This window comes from Megalops cyprinoides, chromosome 1 (genome assembly GCF_013368585.1).
Source record: "Megalops cyprinoides isolate fMegCyp1 chromosome 1, fMegCyp1.pri, whole genome shotgun sequence".
In the NCBI taxonomy this organism is placed as follows: domain Eukaryota; kingdom Metazoa; phylum Chordata; class Actinopteri; order Elopiformes; family Megalopidae; genus Megalops; species Megalops cyprinoides.
In genome coordinates, this window is record NC_050583.1 from 32,061,333 (window position 1) to 32,076,362 (window position 15,030).

Here is a 15,030-nt window from a genome sequence, read left to right on the forward strand (position 1 = left end):
ATAATGAGTTTAGGATTAAAATGCAAGAACGAAAACAGATGGACAGAAAACTCGATAATGACTCACTACCCTTCGTTGATACTGACGGCTGGAACAGCCTTCATATCAGTATAGGGACACTTTTCTAGATTTGAACCAAGACAGTCCTGTTAAGTCTGGTGTGCAAAAAGGTAAGATCAAATTTCATCTACGCCTCACGCAGGAAAAAATGGTTGTTTTAGCCACCTCGATACCTGGCAAGTCTACCAGCTAAGTGAACTAGCTGACTGGTTTGCCTCCAAAAAAGACAAAATATTAGTCTAGGTTTCCTAGCACTGGTGAGTCTGCAACTAAAAGTGGATAGTGTGTAGTTTCATGATTTCAGTCAAGCCAGTCATATGTTAGTGAAATTTGTTGGTTGACGTTAACAGGCTAGCATGTACGTTTTGTCGGAGGTGTAAGAAAATATTGTGTTACGCTCGGAAAATTAACTAGTATATCCTAAGAATTGACATGTTGACAGCGCCTTGTCACAGAAAAAAAACAAACATTTTAATTAGCTGATGTTAGTTATCTAGTTGTGCAGACAGTTCCTGTTAGCTACAAGAAGTTGCTATTCTAGCTATCTATCTTCTGGTATTTAATACTTGCTAACGTTCAGTGATGGAGTCAGGACGTTTATGTGTTTTGGTTAGGTTTCGTTTTAATGAAGCACGTTAGTTTGGCGGATACTAGGTATTAGTTAGTGGATTTTTGGCCATCTATCAACATCTACATTAGCTATAGCTACCTGCCCATAATTTCAGTTCATTTATTTGTCAGTGTTTTATTTGCATGAGCAGCTTGCCGAGACAAGTCGTGATAAGGAAGTTTGTTATTTTGTCTTCGTGTTACCACGTTACATTCACACCGTAAAATCAACCCAGGAAGGAACTCTTTTTTCTTTTACATTACGCTTAGAACCCGGCACCTGAAAGCTCAAGAGAACATGTCTCTGTCCGAAGAAAGAAGTAGCCGCTTGAAAGACATCCAGGAGGGACTACAGTTCATACAGTGAGTTTGTCGTCCTTGGGGGGCAGGATGCACGATCACTGCTGTGAGCCAGCTGCCTGAATTCGCCGGTCTTTGGGAATAGCAAGTATATAACAGTCCAGCGAGGCTGGCGTTTATTTGTTTTGCGCAACTGAAGCGACGCTTAGAAGAATCTGATATCTTGATGTTCTTTAGTTTACGATTTTAAGGGTATTTTCCAAAAACAGTGAAACCGTTCTGTAATGTTCTTGGGTTCTTGGTATCATGAAGTTTTTAAATTGACCAGAGGTCTTCATTTTACGATGCACTGGGAAACCATTTTAATCAAGGAAACATTTTAATGGGAAATCCACTGTTGCATGAATGAGAAAAATCCCATGTTGTCATTATTTGGCTTTTGATGCATACCCAGTCTCCCCTAAACTCTGCCTGAAGATCTGATGCATGTACATCTAAAGCAGTTCATTATACACTAATCAGTTCTCAGTAGTTGGACGTATTGGAACATAACCAATTGTGTATTGTATGAGTCATTATACCTTAAGGTTACGTCAACCTGATATGGTTTATAAAATACAATGAGAATAGGCAGTGAACAAGTGATTGAGCCTTTGCCTAGAAACTTTCTGAATATTTTTTTAGGTCTACTCTTCCCTTTTCTGGAACACAGGAACAATATGAGGTATTTACTCAATTCTGTCTTTAGATATTTATCATTGGCGTGTGTGTCTGGAGAGAATGTGGAAAATACTACTAATGTTTGCCTTTGCAGGTGTTCATTCAAGACCTTGTGAGGAATCTTTTTGGGGAAGGAAATGACTTGTATAAAGAGGGTGAATGGGCAAGGTCCATAGAGCTCTACACGGAGGCCTTAAATATAACAGACTATGCAGATTCAGAAGGTATCACTTTATTAAGTGAAACGATTGAAAAGCTGTATGGCAATCGTGCTGCGGCTTACCTAAACATTGTAAGTATAAGCGTAGGGATATATGGATTTAACTTGTATCAATAAAATGTTCTGTTTTGCTGGAAGTCTCTCTGGATAAGAAAAAAAAGGGAGAAATCAGTTAATTTTGTATTGAGTTTTGACAGCCATTCTTACTCAATACAATCTAGCATAAAACAAAAAAAATACCCTAATATATTTCAGGGGGTGCCCGATGAAGCTCTGAAAGACTGTGAGAAAGCACTACAGCTGAATGAAAAGAACCACAGGGCTCTCTTTCGAAAAGCCAGGTCTTTGAAAGAGATGGGAAGGCACAAAGAGGCATATGAAGCTGTGGCTAAGTGTTCCTTGGCAGTGCCACAGGTAAGATGTTGCTCCTCAAATCATATTATCCTTTCTGTCATATATCATGGAGATGTTTTTGTTGAAATTCAGAAAAAATATTATTGGGGGGGGGGGGGGGGGTGTTGTACACTGCCTATCCATCCTGTTTGCCAAAGAATTTCGTAACATTATGCAGTTTGGAAGGTGAGCTAATGCTATGCCTTTGGCATCTTTAGGCTTGCATTTAGATAATTTCTTAAATTAAAATTTCATCTGTATAAAATGCATATCAACAACATTGGCTAAAAATACCATAGTATAATGGTGACCCTGGCATGCTGTATTTACAAAATGAATTAATATTAAAAAGAACAGCAAGATAATCTTACTTGTTTTCCCAGAAATTAATGAAATGGTCAGACATGACTGGTTACGCCAGCAAAAGAAAACAAACACTCACCGGAAGAAAAGCTTGTTTGGATACTGCAGTCTTTGTTAGAAAAGTATTTTGAAAGTGAATTGGAACAACTATTACCGATAGATAACTTTCAATGGGCAAGGTCCATAGATTCTAAGTAAATGGTTGACATAGACAGCTTTGATAACCCTTTGTAAGGGATGAGGGTATAATAATGGAATTGAAGCACATTGTAATTGTCTCTCACTAAATGTATCCATTGCTCATTTGTGTTTCAGGATGAAAGTGTAATGAAGCTGACACAGGAGCTGGCTAGAACTCTAGGGCTAAAAGTCCGTAAAGCATACGTCAGGAGCCAGGTATTTCTTTTTCAACTCCATGGGGAATCTCTTACAAAATTAAAAGATGAAGAATGTTGATATTGATAGATGGCTGCCTGACCTTTCCTTTTTTCCTCATTTAATTATTACAGCCTGTCCTAAATGCATTGCCTGGTGCCAGAAATTCAGTTGTCTTTAGTGAGAAGGTAAAGAATGGTAGATTACTTAATCTTCACTGTGTTCAAAAATACCACAAAGGGAAGATTCCTTTCTGTAGGGTTGCTTTCACATGATGCAGATAACACAAGTAATAATGCTGTGTTTTAGGGTCCTGAAGGATCAGATTCTGTGGAGGATATTGAATTGGGTAAACTTCTCTAATAAATTTTTATTCTCTTTGATAAAGTTGTTTGGGTTATCTAAATATTGGTGTCACTTCTTTGTGTTACAGCCAAAAGCATTTCCCGTTATGGCAGTATCAGAAATTAGCATGAGCTTATCTGAACTAGTCACATTTTTGAAACACTGACTTGTGTCTGTGTTATTGAAGTGCCATCGCACATTCAGCAGATGGACAGTCCCTTGCCAGGCTCAGGCGGAGCTGCATGCCTGTCTGCAAATGAAATGGTGGAGAGGGATTCAACCCCTGTTAGACAGACCATCAGCTTCTCTGTCTCCTCCACCGAGTCTCACTACCCTGAGAGTTTGGCCATGGCGGGACACGTATTGGCCAATGGAGCCGAGTCCAGCGGGTCTTACCCTTTGCCTGAGTCGCGCTTAGACTGTGATGCAGAAATCATCGGGGATGATCTGGATGAGTTGTTGGACAGAGAAGCTCCCCCACAGTCTCTTGAGGTAAATCCATTAGCTATCCCCCACTTTCGCTTTCATGACAACATGCTGCATTGTCCCACTGTGTTGATGCATAACATCAAGAAAGCTTCAGAGAAGATCCTGTTCATAATGCAAAAGAGATAAGAATGAGTATTAATCAATCATTGCAGATTGCAACATATTCTGTTAACTAGAAGTGGCATTTCTGATCTTACTTTGGATTAAAAAAAACAGTTTAACCAACATCTTAAACTTTGAGCACAAAATGACTTGTCCTCCAGTGTTCTGCAAGTCGTGTACAACCATATATTATTTCATATAGACTCTTTTATATTACTGTGTTATTATCCATAATAGCTGTAATGCAGTTCCACTTTTTATAGCATTTATTAATAGTTGTAAATATTGTGAGATTGAAAACATAATTATTTATAATAATTCAGTTCAGTCCTAATCTTCATGTCTTGTCCACCTTATTGAGGTAGAAGGCTGAAATGCAGGTGGGAAAGGAACCCTGTGTGAAATTAATAGATTTTGTCATTCATCTTTATTTTTTGATTCATTCTGGTATGTTTTCACCACTTTGTTTTAGGACATTCCCACAATGAAGAGTCTAATACCAACCAGTACAGTCACCAATGATTCCATACCTAATCCTATGGTCATGTCAGATAGTGCCCAGCATCATCTTCTACAATCGTCTTACCACCAGACAGAGTTGTCTAGGTTCTCAAGCTTAGATGTGGACTCATTACATTCTCCTTTGGATACATTGGACAGTGTATTGTTCTCTGATGCTGAGACAGGTAAGGCAAAGCTCGATTAAAGTGCCATTTATGTGTTGAATCAGTAAGACATCAGGGATGTAACAGTTATCTAAGTCTATAGTTTGGTTCCCTATGTGTGGTTTGGGGTCACAGTTGTGTGTATATCACAGTTCACATGTATTTTCAACAAGTGACATGTTGAAACGAACAAGCAATTGTTGAAAGATGAGTGTTTTCACAGTAGAGCATTATCTGAAGTTAGTTGATTCCCAGATACAAGAGTGTCACACTGCTTGGACATGCACATTGCCACCAGGTATGTGGTGAAACAGACAACTTAATAGAAGTTAACATGATTGTGTATTTGTAATTAATACTATGGTGTCAATTAAGCACTAGTTTCATTCCTAACACAGGATTGTTAGATGTGAAGTTGCAACTGTTGTAGAGGTGTAATGTCATGCAGTAAAATTTTTGCCATTTATTTATTGTCTGAACAACTACAGGCAATTATATAGATAACATCTTCTACTTTGATTCACAGTATATTAACCTGGTGGGGAAAATAAGTTGCAGCCCTATAAAATATGGATAGATGTTTCCAATGTTTCTTCCTGGACTGCCTCTTTTCTGTTAAAATGTATATTATATACTTGAATTCTGAAATATTATACCTTATTTTTCAAAATAAAATTGATCACATTTTCAGCTGGAAATCCAGGGTACAGCCAGCTTCCATATGTATCAGTAAGTCTCTGTTTGTTTGTCTATAATTCATCTTCAGAAAATGTACACTGCAATGTACTATAGATAGTTTATTGTGTTAAATTAGATTAGTTAGATTAGATTAGTTTAGTTAGTTAGTTAGATTTAACACACTTCAATTTTATGGACAGACAGTTTAGTGTATGTTTAAACTTCTTTAAAAAATACAAAGATTTATTAAACAAATAGTAATTAATCCAAAACATTTTGTTAGATGCTTAGCAGCAGCAGTCCACAAGAATCTCCAGGCTACATGGACCTAACTGCACTGAATCAAACCCATCCGGTGAATCTGACTGGAAATCCCTTGGCTAACACACATGAATTCAAACAGGCTTGTTCTGCTTGCTTTGTCAAAAGTGGTAAGAGCATGCTCTGTATTTGCATCTATAAACTGTGTCATCAACTACAGTTTAACTCTCTTGGCACATTTAACAGGGGAACTGGTGAAGGTGTGGTCAAAATGTTATTTGCGAAAGGGAATTTAGACAATCAGAAGTAACTTACATGCATGTTTGAATTATGAGTGGCTCACTGCTTTATTTATTTAATGATTTGTGCTGTTCTCAGGCCCAGGACTTTTTGATTACATTCTGCATACTGAGGAACACAAATGCAAGAAAGACACACTAGTGGGAAGAATCAAGCACTTACAGGACCAGAAGTGGAAACCTATTCGCCCAAGACCAACAAAGAATGACTACGCTGGGCCGTATTACATTTGCAAAGGTGAGGCCTCAATTAGTGGTGTACTGTATATGCATATTCCAAAAACAGTGTTCAATGTATCATAGCCTGCTGTTTAGTCCTTTCTGGTGCATGTTTTCATCCAGCCATCGTGGAGCTTAACAGGCTATGTGTCTTTGCTGATAGAGGTCTTGTTGGGAGAAGAGTGCAGTTACCATGGTCACTGCACCTTTGCGTACTGTCAGGAGGAGATTGATGTTTGGACCTTGGAGCGGAAAGGGTTTATAAACAGAGATCTGATATGTGATCCATTGGGGAACGGCGGAAAGATTAACTATACCATCCCTAAGATTTTGCAGGAGCACCATGGGATCTTTATGTTCCTCTGTGAGGTACGTAGAGTTCTTCTGAAGCATTTTCTCAGGGAAGGGAAACCAGAATAACAAGTTGATCACCTGACTGCACAGAGCGCATTCCCTCAGTGTAAATACTTCAGCTATTAGTAATCCCTTTTTCTTTGATCTGGTTATATTTCAGGTGTGTTTTGACCATAAACCCAGGATTATCAGCAAAGTAAACACGGACAACCCTTCTTTTTGCTCACACCCAGTGACAAAGCATGTCTTCAAAGAAAAAAAGTAAGAAAGTGGCTTTTATTAAAGGCCACCCATATTCCACAGATCTCAGCTGCAGTAAGAGAAGCAGAGTTTGATGATTAATTGTGTAACACTTGATGACAGTCAATAAATTAAATCCAGGCTGTATGATACATTTAAATGACCAAAAACTGGCATTTAAGGGGAAGAAACATGCATTATGGGGATAACAGCAAACCTATATTAGTCACAGAGCTCTTGGGCATGGCCTTGAATAGGAAGGTCTGAACTGGTCTCTAAATGCTGTGGTATGGTTGCAGGTGCCTGATCTACATATTGAGGGAGACCACAGTGAGGTACACAAAAATTCGACCCTACCACCCACAGTGCCAGATGGAGCTGTGTCGGCACGAACTGACCTACGGCTGTGTGCGTGAGGATGACTGCTTCTTTGCTCATAGTCTGATTGAGCTGAAGGTTTGGATGGTGCAGCAAGAAACGAGTGAGTGGACCGTTCTTCAACGCAGCCTTTTAAGGGCATTAAATTCACTAGAGCTAATACTGCTTATGTTTGTTTGTTGGTTTTTTAGCTCATCGTTATTTTGCTTTTGGAAAAATAGTTGGATCAATTGTTTGCATGGAAGTAGTATAGTAATTATAGTACAAACTAGCTTCATTTTAATGCACAGGTGTTACAGTCATGGAACAGGCAATGTTTGGGGCCCTCAACATCTCTGTGGAATTCCATTATAAGTGCCTTTTCACCAGCCAGTTGGAAAATGATGAGTTACTTTGGGAGAGTTGCTCACTCACTTAGTGAGTTGGTGAGTGAGGGAGACAACTATTTCCCAGGCTGCAAAAATAACACTGCTGATGGAAAGAAAAACTTCTGAGATGGAGCTGCATTATGGTTAAGATGCCATATTGATGGTATTCCTGATAAAAATGGGATCCCCTTTTCAAAGAAGATAATTTGAAATGTGACAAAAATGCACTCAAAACAAAAAAATGTACAATTACATTGAATCATTATTATCAATATTTAAAATAACCGCCACAAACTTAATCAAAGCAGTCACGTCTTAGTCAGGCATATATGATGCTAAATTGCCATCTATGAGAGATGAATCATATCAGCTAAGCTAAGTGTTGGGTCTCCTGTAGTGCACTGCAGGATGTGAACAATATAAAATAACTGGGATACAGGTAAGTGAATCTGAGAATTGGGACTTAGCCACTTGTCTGCTACCCTCTCTCAAACACCTGCCATTTACAGTTTTTTAATAAATGAAAGACTGTTTACACAAATTTTTGGATTATTTCAAGTTAACTAAAATATTAAATTAGCATTTAATATTAACATATTTTTAAAGTCTTTTTTAAAAGTAACATTAAGGTTTGTTAAATGCTTAACTGTAGCTGGCTAGTTAACTATCTAATCCATGCTAAGTACCTAACTAGCTAAATTACAATTCTTGATATCTTATTTTCAGAATTAAGAAATGACTGTAGCTAATAACCTAAGAAGCTAATGGGGATTACAATTTATGGAAGCTAATTTAAAATCGTTAGATATGTTAATCTAGCCCAGCCTCCATTCTCACTGGGTCCGTTTTTCTTTTTTCAAAGGCATTTGTCATGAACGTATCGTTAAGGAGTCAAGGAAGTACAGGATGGCAGCTAGTTCTCAAGGGGTTCAGGTAACATTTCATGTATAGGTTCATGAATATTTGATTATTAAAAGCAGTGTTTTGTACTCCTTAGTCTTTTTTGAAGACACAGCTAATAAGATGTCTCTGAAAGTTCTGTAATTGTATGCAATCTTTGAACAGCAGGCTCCAGGTTTACACAACAAGTTTGGGCCCCCACACCTGAAGATGCAATTTGTATGTGGACAGTGCTGGAGTAATGGCCAAGCTGTTGGGCCAGAGAAGAACAGAAAGTACTGCACAGCTAAGGCCAGGCATCTGTAAGTGGACATCTGTGGGGAAGAACAGTATACAATGTTTGCACATGTGTATAAAAATCTGCCTTCTTTCAGACACTTAACATCCCACTAAGTAAAAGATTTTTTTCTTTTCAGATGGACAAAAGATAGGCGAGTAGTTCGGGTGTACTCCACTGAAGAGAAAAAGTGGGTACCAGTCCGTCCTCTCCCAGCAAAGAAGCCGATGCCATTTCAGTTTGAAGTAGGTGTCATTAAAAAAAAAACACTCAATGGAAATGTTTTGCCAGCAGAACTGAATGCATCAGACAATCAGATTTCCTCTCTTGCTCTATGTCTCATCTCACAGATTTGCATTCATGTGGCTGCTGGAAAGAAATGCCAGTACATTGGTAACTGTTCATTTGCACACAGCCCAGAGGAGAGGGATCTCTGGCAGTACATGAAAGACAAAAACAGTGGGTACCAGTTTGAAGTCACACAGAGGAATGTGCATTTATTACTTTGAGAAATAGACTAGAGACTTAAATCATGCACTTTAAATACATTCTATTTAAAAGTTCCCCCTCTTCTTTCTCTTTTCCTATGTTAAGTTCCAGACATGGAAAAGCTCTATGAGCTTTGGTTGCAGTCTCAGAGATCTGACTGGAGTGAAGAGGCTTCCAACTCAGCCATGAGGGAGGATGGGAAACAGATTCACATGCCTACAGACTATGCCGAAGAAGGAGTATGTAGTATACAGTACATTTGTAAAATTCTGAAAATTATTAAAATGGCTTATTTAAAAAAATTTAAATAGATTAAAATAATTTGTAGAGGTAGATATATTAAAAGTTTAATAATTCAAAAATCAATAGATAGATTAAAAAGTCAACGTGTATTTGTTACTAGCATTTGTTAAGATTTGGTTATTAAAAAAGAGTAATTGAGATGAGCATGTTTCTAAAGTCTTATTGACAAAGTGGCTAAATACAATTATGAATTCCTGTTCTCTCAATATGGTCAAGTTCACATGCAGTTTGATTGCAAGCAGGAGTGAAAACCATAATGCACGTCTAAATTGAATATGTGACTGGGAAGAATGATTGCCAACTAGTGCTGATTATGCAGTGAACAAGTGCTCAGATGATACATAGCACTTCCTCACTTACTAGACATGCATCTATGACTGAACAATGGATAGCTTGCAATGATAACAGTGACATAATGGTATGGAAGTTTTGACAAATCAAAAAAGCACCTGAGGATCACAGTCTTTCAGCAGGCGGTCAATGTCTCTTCAGAATTCAGCTTTTTAAATTGACTGTTAAGAAAATCTGAAAACACTTTCCACCTAAAGGCTCTCCTTTTGGTTCTTTGTATGTCCATCTTTATTCATCTTGCAGCCAATTATGACACCAACATGTTTGAGTCCATTCTACTGGGTATATGCTCAATTGTGCATTCCAATGTGACAATGAAGTCTTTATAACTCTTTTTAAATCACTGGGTACAAATGTGATGGGTACAAATGTGAACAGTTTGCACATTACATGCAAATAATAGACAAATCATTCATTTTAGTAGCATACTGATATACACAACGGAGGAACAGATGTCCAGAATATGTGAAACAGAGTTTTGTGCCATTGGCTATTTGTGGGAGAAACAGGAAAAATTATCAAAAAAATATGCAAAAGGGAGTTTTACATATGCTTATAGAAAGCCAGAAATTTTTGTATGTAGTGACAAATGTGATAGCTATGAAGCTAAATAAGGTAGCTGTACATAAATAGCATGTTTGCCAGTTATTTATCAAAATGATCAATCAGAGCATCTTTCAATACACTTTTGTGTTTGTAGTTGGCTAGCTAGCTACATATGTATAGTAGAGAGCTAATTAGCATCAATTTCCAGCTGTGCCTGTGACTTTATTTACATGTAACGACACCTTGACTTGGTGTGACTTATACAAACATTGCATTTCACATTTTTTGTGAGTGTATCCAAAAAAACAAGCCTGCAAACAATGGATAAAATGAGACTGATTGTCGTTCATTGTACTCAGAGGGAGTGTAGTCATTCAGTACTTGTGGTACATGTGAACAAATGTACAACAGTACAACTAGAGTTGTTAAGCCAAAGGAGATGTGAGTAAATGTGGCCTATATATGGTTTCGAAATGTACTAAAATCATGTTTCTGTTTTCTGCATTGCAGCAGTCTGGAAAGCACTGCTGGCTCTGCGGGAAGAACTGCAACAGTGATAAACAGTGGCAACAGCACATCAGCTCAGAGAAACATAAGGACAAAGTGTTCAACTCTGAAGATGACCAGAACTGCTGGCAGTATCGCTTCCCCACTGGCATTTTCAAAGTTTGTGAACGGTATGTTTATGTTAAAAAGAACTCATAAAATGGAAAGCCATCCTCACTAAAGGGGCCTACTGTATTCAGGTGAATAAAGACTAGCTAACAATTCTGATGCATACATTTTCTTTATTCCTAGATTTTTGAAGGGCACTTGTACAGAAGAGGAGAATTGTAAGCTGGCCCATGGGAATGAGGAACTGAAGGAATGGGAAGATCGGAGAAAGTTCCTTTTGATGAAACTTGCTAAAGCAAAAAAAGACCACTTAATTGATCCCGATGACAATGATTTTGGAAAATATAGCTTTTTGCTTAAAGACATAAATTAATATTTGAATACAACCGATCACAACATGAAAAGGCAAAATACCATGTGGGATCAGTTGAATTTTGTGCCATCCCAGAATGTCCTTCTTCATTCTGTGTCTATCTCTCATAGTGAAAATACAGTAACAACCCCAGGTTTTTGACACAGGAAAGACAAGAATGCAAAATTACTTCTTTTTTAGTGCCATTCATTCTTGGTGCATTATGGGTTTGTTCAGTACAGTCTCAGCTGAGAGAAATCATAAATGGGGTTTCAGATTTAAAAAGCTGAGCTGACAAAAACTTTCAGTGATTTTTTTTTTCTTGAGAAAATGTTTTAGGTTAATTATTAATGTTTATGGACTACAAATTATTTAAGTTTGACCAAAGATATGTTGTTTTACCTGGTTAGCATATGTATTTTACTTAATAAGTGTTCAGTGCCTGATGTTTTCTAACTAGTTCATCGGTTAACAATCAATGACAAAGTTTTGCTGCTCTTTCTGCCATTCATTTATAATGATGTAGTATCAGGTAGTATTTGGAGCATCTGGAGATCAAGGTTTGGTAAGATTTACATTCTATGGGCTCCCTCATTTAAGTTCAAAAATTAACAAATGAAAACTTTGTAATGTGTCAATATTATTATTATTATTATTATGTGTTCAGTTAAGTGAAACCTTTAGCTTTTGCATATATAGGGGGTGTTATGGGAAGTAACATTCAGAGTTGGGTCTGATGAGTTAAAGATTGTCAAAAAGACAGATACTCCTTTCTAGTCTTAATTCTTAAATCAGCCATCATGACCTTGAGTCTGTATTTGGAGTGGTGCTTGCTCCCTCTAGTGCTTTAGTTACTCAATAGAAGGATTCAGGCTTGTTCTCAGTTAATTTAGCAATTCTGGAGGTTTCTAGAAATAACAATAAATCCAGCTGTATACACCTAAATACAAGCAACAGTAGGGAGTATCATGCCAACATGTACTACCAACAGCATTTACCTTAGATCCTGGGAACATGATACATATATGCATACTGACAATGAATTAGAGACAAGTTACATGAAAGTCAGTTGGCTAATCATGTTTCCATTTACAGTTGTTGTGGAATAGCCATTTTTATTTACATAATATCATTTTAATTACAGAGAGCAATATCATGTTGTTCACAAACAGGTTTATGCCAGAAAATGCAGGGGTCGCACCTTTGAGTTACCCTTTAAATAAAATACCACAAAACAGACTTGTATTAAGAATTGCTTTCGTTCAACATGTAATGAAAGCCTCTAACTATACAGAGTCCTGGGGGGTCCCCTTTTTCTCAATTGTGAAAAATAAGCTAACAAACAAAAGAGATTCATTAATAGCCTGCAGCATCATAGTTAAGGTCCAAGGTGACTGCAACTTGAGAGAGTTGTAAAAGAATCCACAAAATCACAAAATCTACCTCTTTGCACTGAACAATTTAAGGCTACTGGTACACTGGTAACCCTTGTAAGAAAGACAAGTGCACCTTGCCACCATGGTCTGTAAGATAAGTGGTTTTAGAGGCAACTGTAAATCCAAAGGCAACTGGGGATCAGCAAAACGAAGTGGCATCCTCTGGATAGGCCATACATGGACTTGCCAAACAACAGAATGATAATTGGGAGCATTATTACTGATGAAATTTGAGCTTGGCAAAGAGTTAAGAGGATGTATTCCCACTAAAATATGGCAGAAGTAATAATTTGTGTGTATATATTCACAGTGCCTCAGCCCACAACCCTTTTTTCACACAGATGATTTCCACAACCTGCAATTTTTTGACTAATTAGACTGAGATTTCTTTTATTGGTGAATCACTCAACTCTGCAACAGCACAGCCCATGAAAAACAACAAAAATAAAAATTCAAGAAATGAAATGTCAGAAATTAAGTATTCATTCCCCTTCTTTAGTACTTGGTTGAACCACCTTTTGCAGCTACTACAGCCATCAGTCTTTTTGGATAAGTCTCTATTAATTTTGCACAACATGAAGGAGCAATATTAGCCATTTCCCCTTGCAAAATTACTCAAGCTGTACCAGGTTAGTTGGGGAGCGGCGGTGGACATCAATCTTGAGGTCTTTCCATAGATGTTCAATAGGGTTAAGGTCAGGACTCTGGTGAGGCCACTTAAGGATGTCAATTTTCTTCATTTGAAGCCAATCCAGTGTTGCTCTGGCAGTGGCTTTGGGTCTTTGTCCTGCTGAAACACAAACTTCCACCCTAGTTTGTTCTTTCTGGCAGAGGGGAATAGGTTTTTACCCAGAATCTCCATGTATTGTACAACATTTAACTTCTCATCAATCTTGACCAGATTGCCAGTCCCTGCTACTGAAAAGCATCCCAATACGCTGGTGGTAGCATCATGTTATTTCACTGTGGGGATGGCATTTCCTGGCTGATGTGCAGTGATAGTCTTACGCCACACATACCGCTGAGTCTTTGAGCTAAAAAGTTCCACTTCGGTCTCGTCAGACCACAAGACCTTCTGCCATATCTTTGTAGTAGCTTCCAAGTGATTTTTTGAGTCTTTAAAGGAAAGCATGTGCTTTTTTTCAGGTAAGGGCTTCTTCCATGCCACTCTTCCATAAAGGCCCTTTTTGTGCAATAGCTTGGAGATTGTTGACCCATGGACATCATTTTCATTTGCAGCCACTGACTTCTATAGCTCGGTTAGAGTGACAGTTTGCATCACAGTAGCCTCTCTGACAAGTGCCAATTTTGTTCGGCAACTTAGTTTAGGGGGGTGGCCTGTCCTGCGCAGTGTGGCTGTAGTTCCATATTTCTTCCACTTCTGTAAGATGCACTGCACCGAGCTCCGAGGTATGTTCAATGCCTTTGAAATGCTCTTGTATCCTTCCCCAGATTTGTGCTTCTCCACAGTTATATTCCTCAATGGTCTTTTCTCTTCATTTTGGTTTGTTCAATGGAAAATCCAACTATGCTGTTTGACCTTATAAAGAGGGAAGGTATTTATGCTCATGAAGTAATTCAAATCCACTAATCCTACACAGGTGGAGATGGTCAACAAATTGAATGGGTTTATGAAACAATATCTTGCACCTGAGCAAGGTTAGCCTTATATTTACACAGGGAATAAATGCTTTTTAAATTAAAATTTAAAGTTTTAATTTTTTTAAAAGGTTTTTGGCATTTCTTTTGATTTGTCATGATGTACAATACTGTGTAGACTAGCTGGGAAAAAATCTTACTTAAATATATTTTAAATGTGGAATCTGAGACAATAAATTGTGAAACCAGTATTGGGGCTGAATACTTTTTCAGGTTTCAAGACACTGTGTGTATGAATATTCATGACAATGTGTCAACTAAGGCCTTTGTAAACAGAAATACATGTTTATTAGAACATGTTCAAGTGATTTTGATTACAGTTGAGTTTACTATTTGTTATAAGAATGAAATTTTCTCCAAAAATATCAATGACCAAATTATTCAGCCCCCAAAATCAGTACTTTGTGGAACATCCTTTAGCTTTTATAACTTCCAATATATGCTTCCTATAAGTACTCACAAGCCTCTGACACCTCTCTTTTGGAATCTTGGCCCATTCTTCCTGTGCAAATGCCTCATGTTCACCGATATTCTTTGGTTTTTGTGATGCCACTGCTTTCTTGGAATCCCCCCAAAGATTTTCAATGGGATTTAAATCTGGGGACTGAGAAGGCCAGTCAAGGACATTCCAAGATTGTTCCATGAACCAAGCTTTGATTGACTT

The 15,030-nt window shown here is 37.8% G+C and overlaps 1 protein-coding gene across 3 annotated transcripts; it reads left to right on the top strand.

Annotated features, from left to right (window-relative positions):
- The first annotated feature begins 206 nt into the window (after positions 1 to 206).
- Positions 207 to 11,433, top strand: LOC118781704 (zinc finger CCCH domain-containing protein 7A-like). Of its 3 annotated transcripts, none has more exons than XM_036534704.1 (23): positions 207 to 317; positions 940 to 1,032; positions 1,654 to 1,693; positions 1,784 to 1,981; positions 2,165 to 2,323; positions 2,981 to 3,061; positions 3,175 to 3,228; positions 3,350 to 3,389; positions 3,573 to 3,877; positions 4,449 to 4,662; positions 5,333 to 5,370; positions 5,603 to 5,750; positions 5,959 to 6,117; positions 6,262 to 6,467; positions 6,613 to 6,713; positions 6,992 to 7,173; positions 8,301 to 8,371; positions 8,504 to 8,640; positions 8,755 to 8,860; positions 8,966 to 9,074; positions 9,210 to 9,343; positions 10,815 to 10,981; positions 11,103 to 11,433. In XM_036534704.1, exons 2-23 carry the CDS (start codon positions 968 to 970, stop codon positions 11,290 to 11,292), a joined length of 2,904 nt encoding a protein of 967 aa, XP_036390597.1. In that variant the 5' UTR covers positions 207 to 317; positions 940 to 967; the 3' UTR covers positions 11,293 to 11,433. The 3 variants fall into 3 exon arrangements, with proteins under 3 accessions (XP_036390597.1, XP_036390615.1, XP_036390607.1); XM_036534722.1 differs by having other exon boundaries at positions 8,507 to 8,640; XM_036534714.1 differs by lacking the exon at positions 207 to 317 and having other exon boundaries at positions 733 to 1,032.
- Positions 11,434 to 15,030: the final 3,597 nt, after the last annotated feature.

Bases quoted from the DNA above. Each gene is read 5' to 3' on its own strand.
- LOC118781704 (XM_036534704.1), top strand. From the start codon at position 968: ATGTCTCTGTCCGAAGAAAGAAGTAGCCGCTTGAAAGACATCCAGGAG. The intron at 2,324-2,980 runs GTAAGATGTTGC...TTTGTGTTTCAG, and splicing joins GTTCCTTGGCAGTGCCACAG to GATGAAAGTGTAATGAAGCT. The intron at 9,075-9,209 runs GTGGGTACCAGT...TCCTATGTTAAG, and splicing joins GTACATGAAAGACAAAAACA to TTCCAGACATGGAAAAGCTC.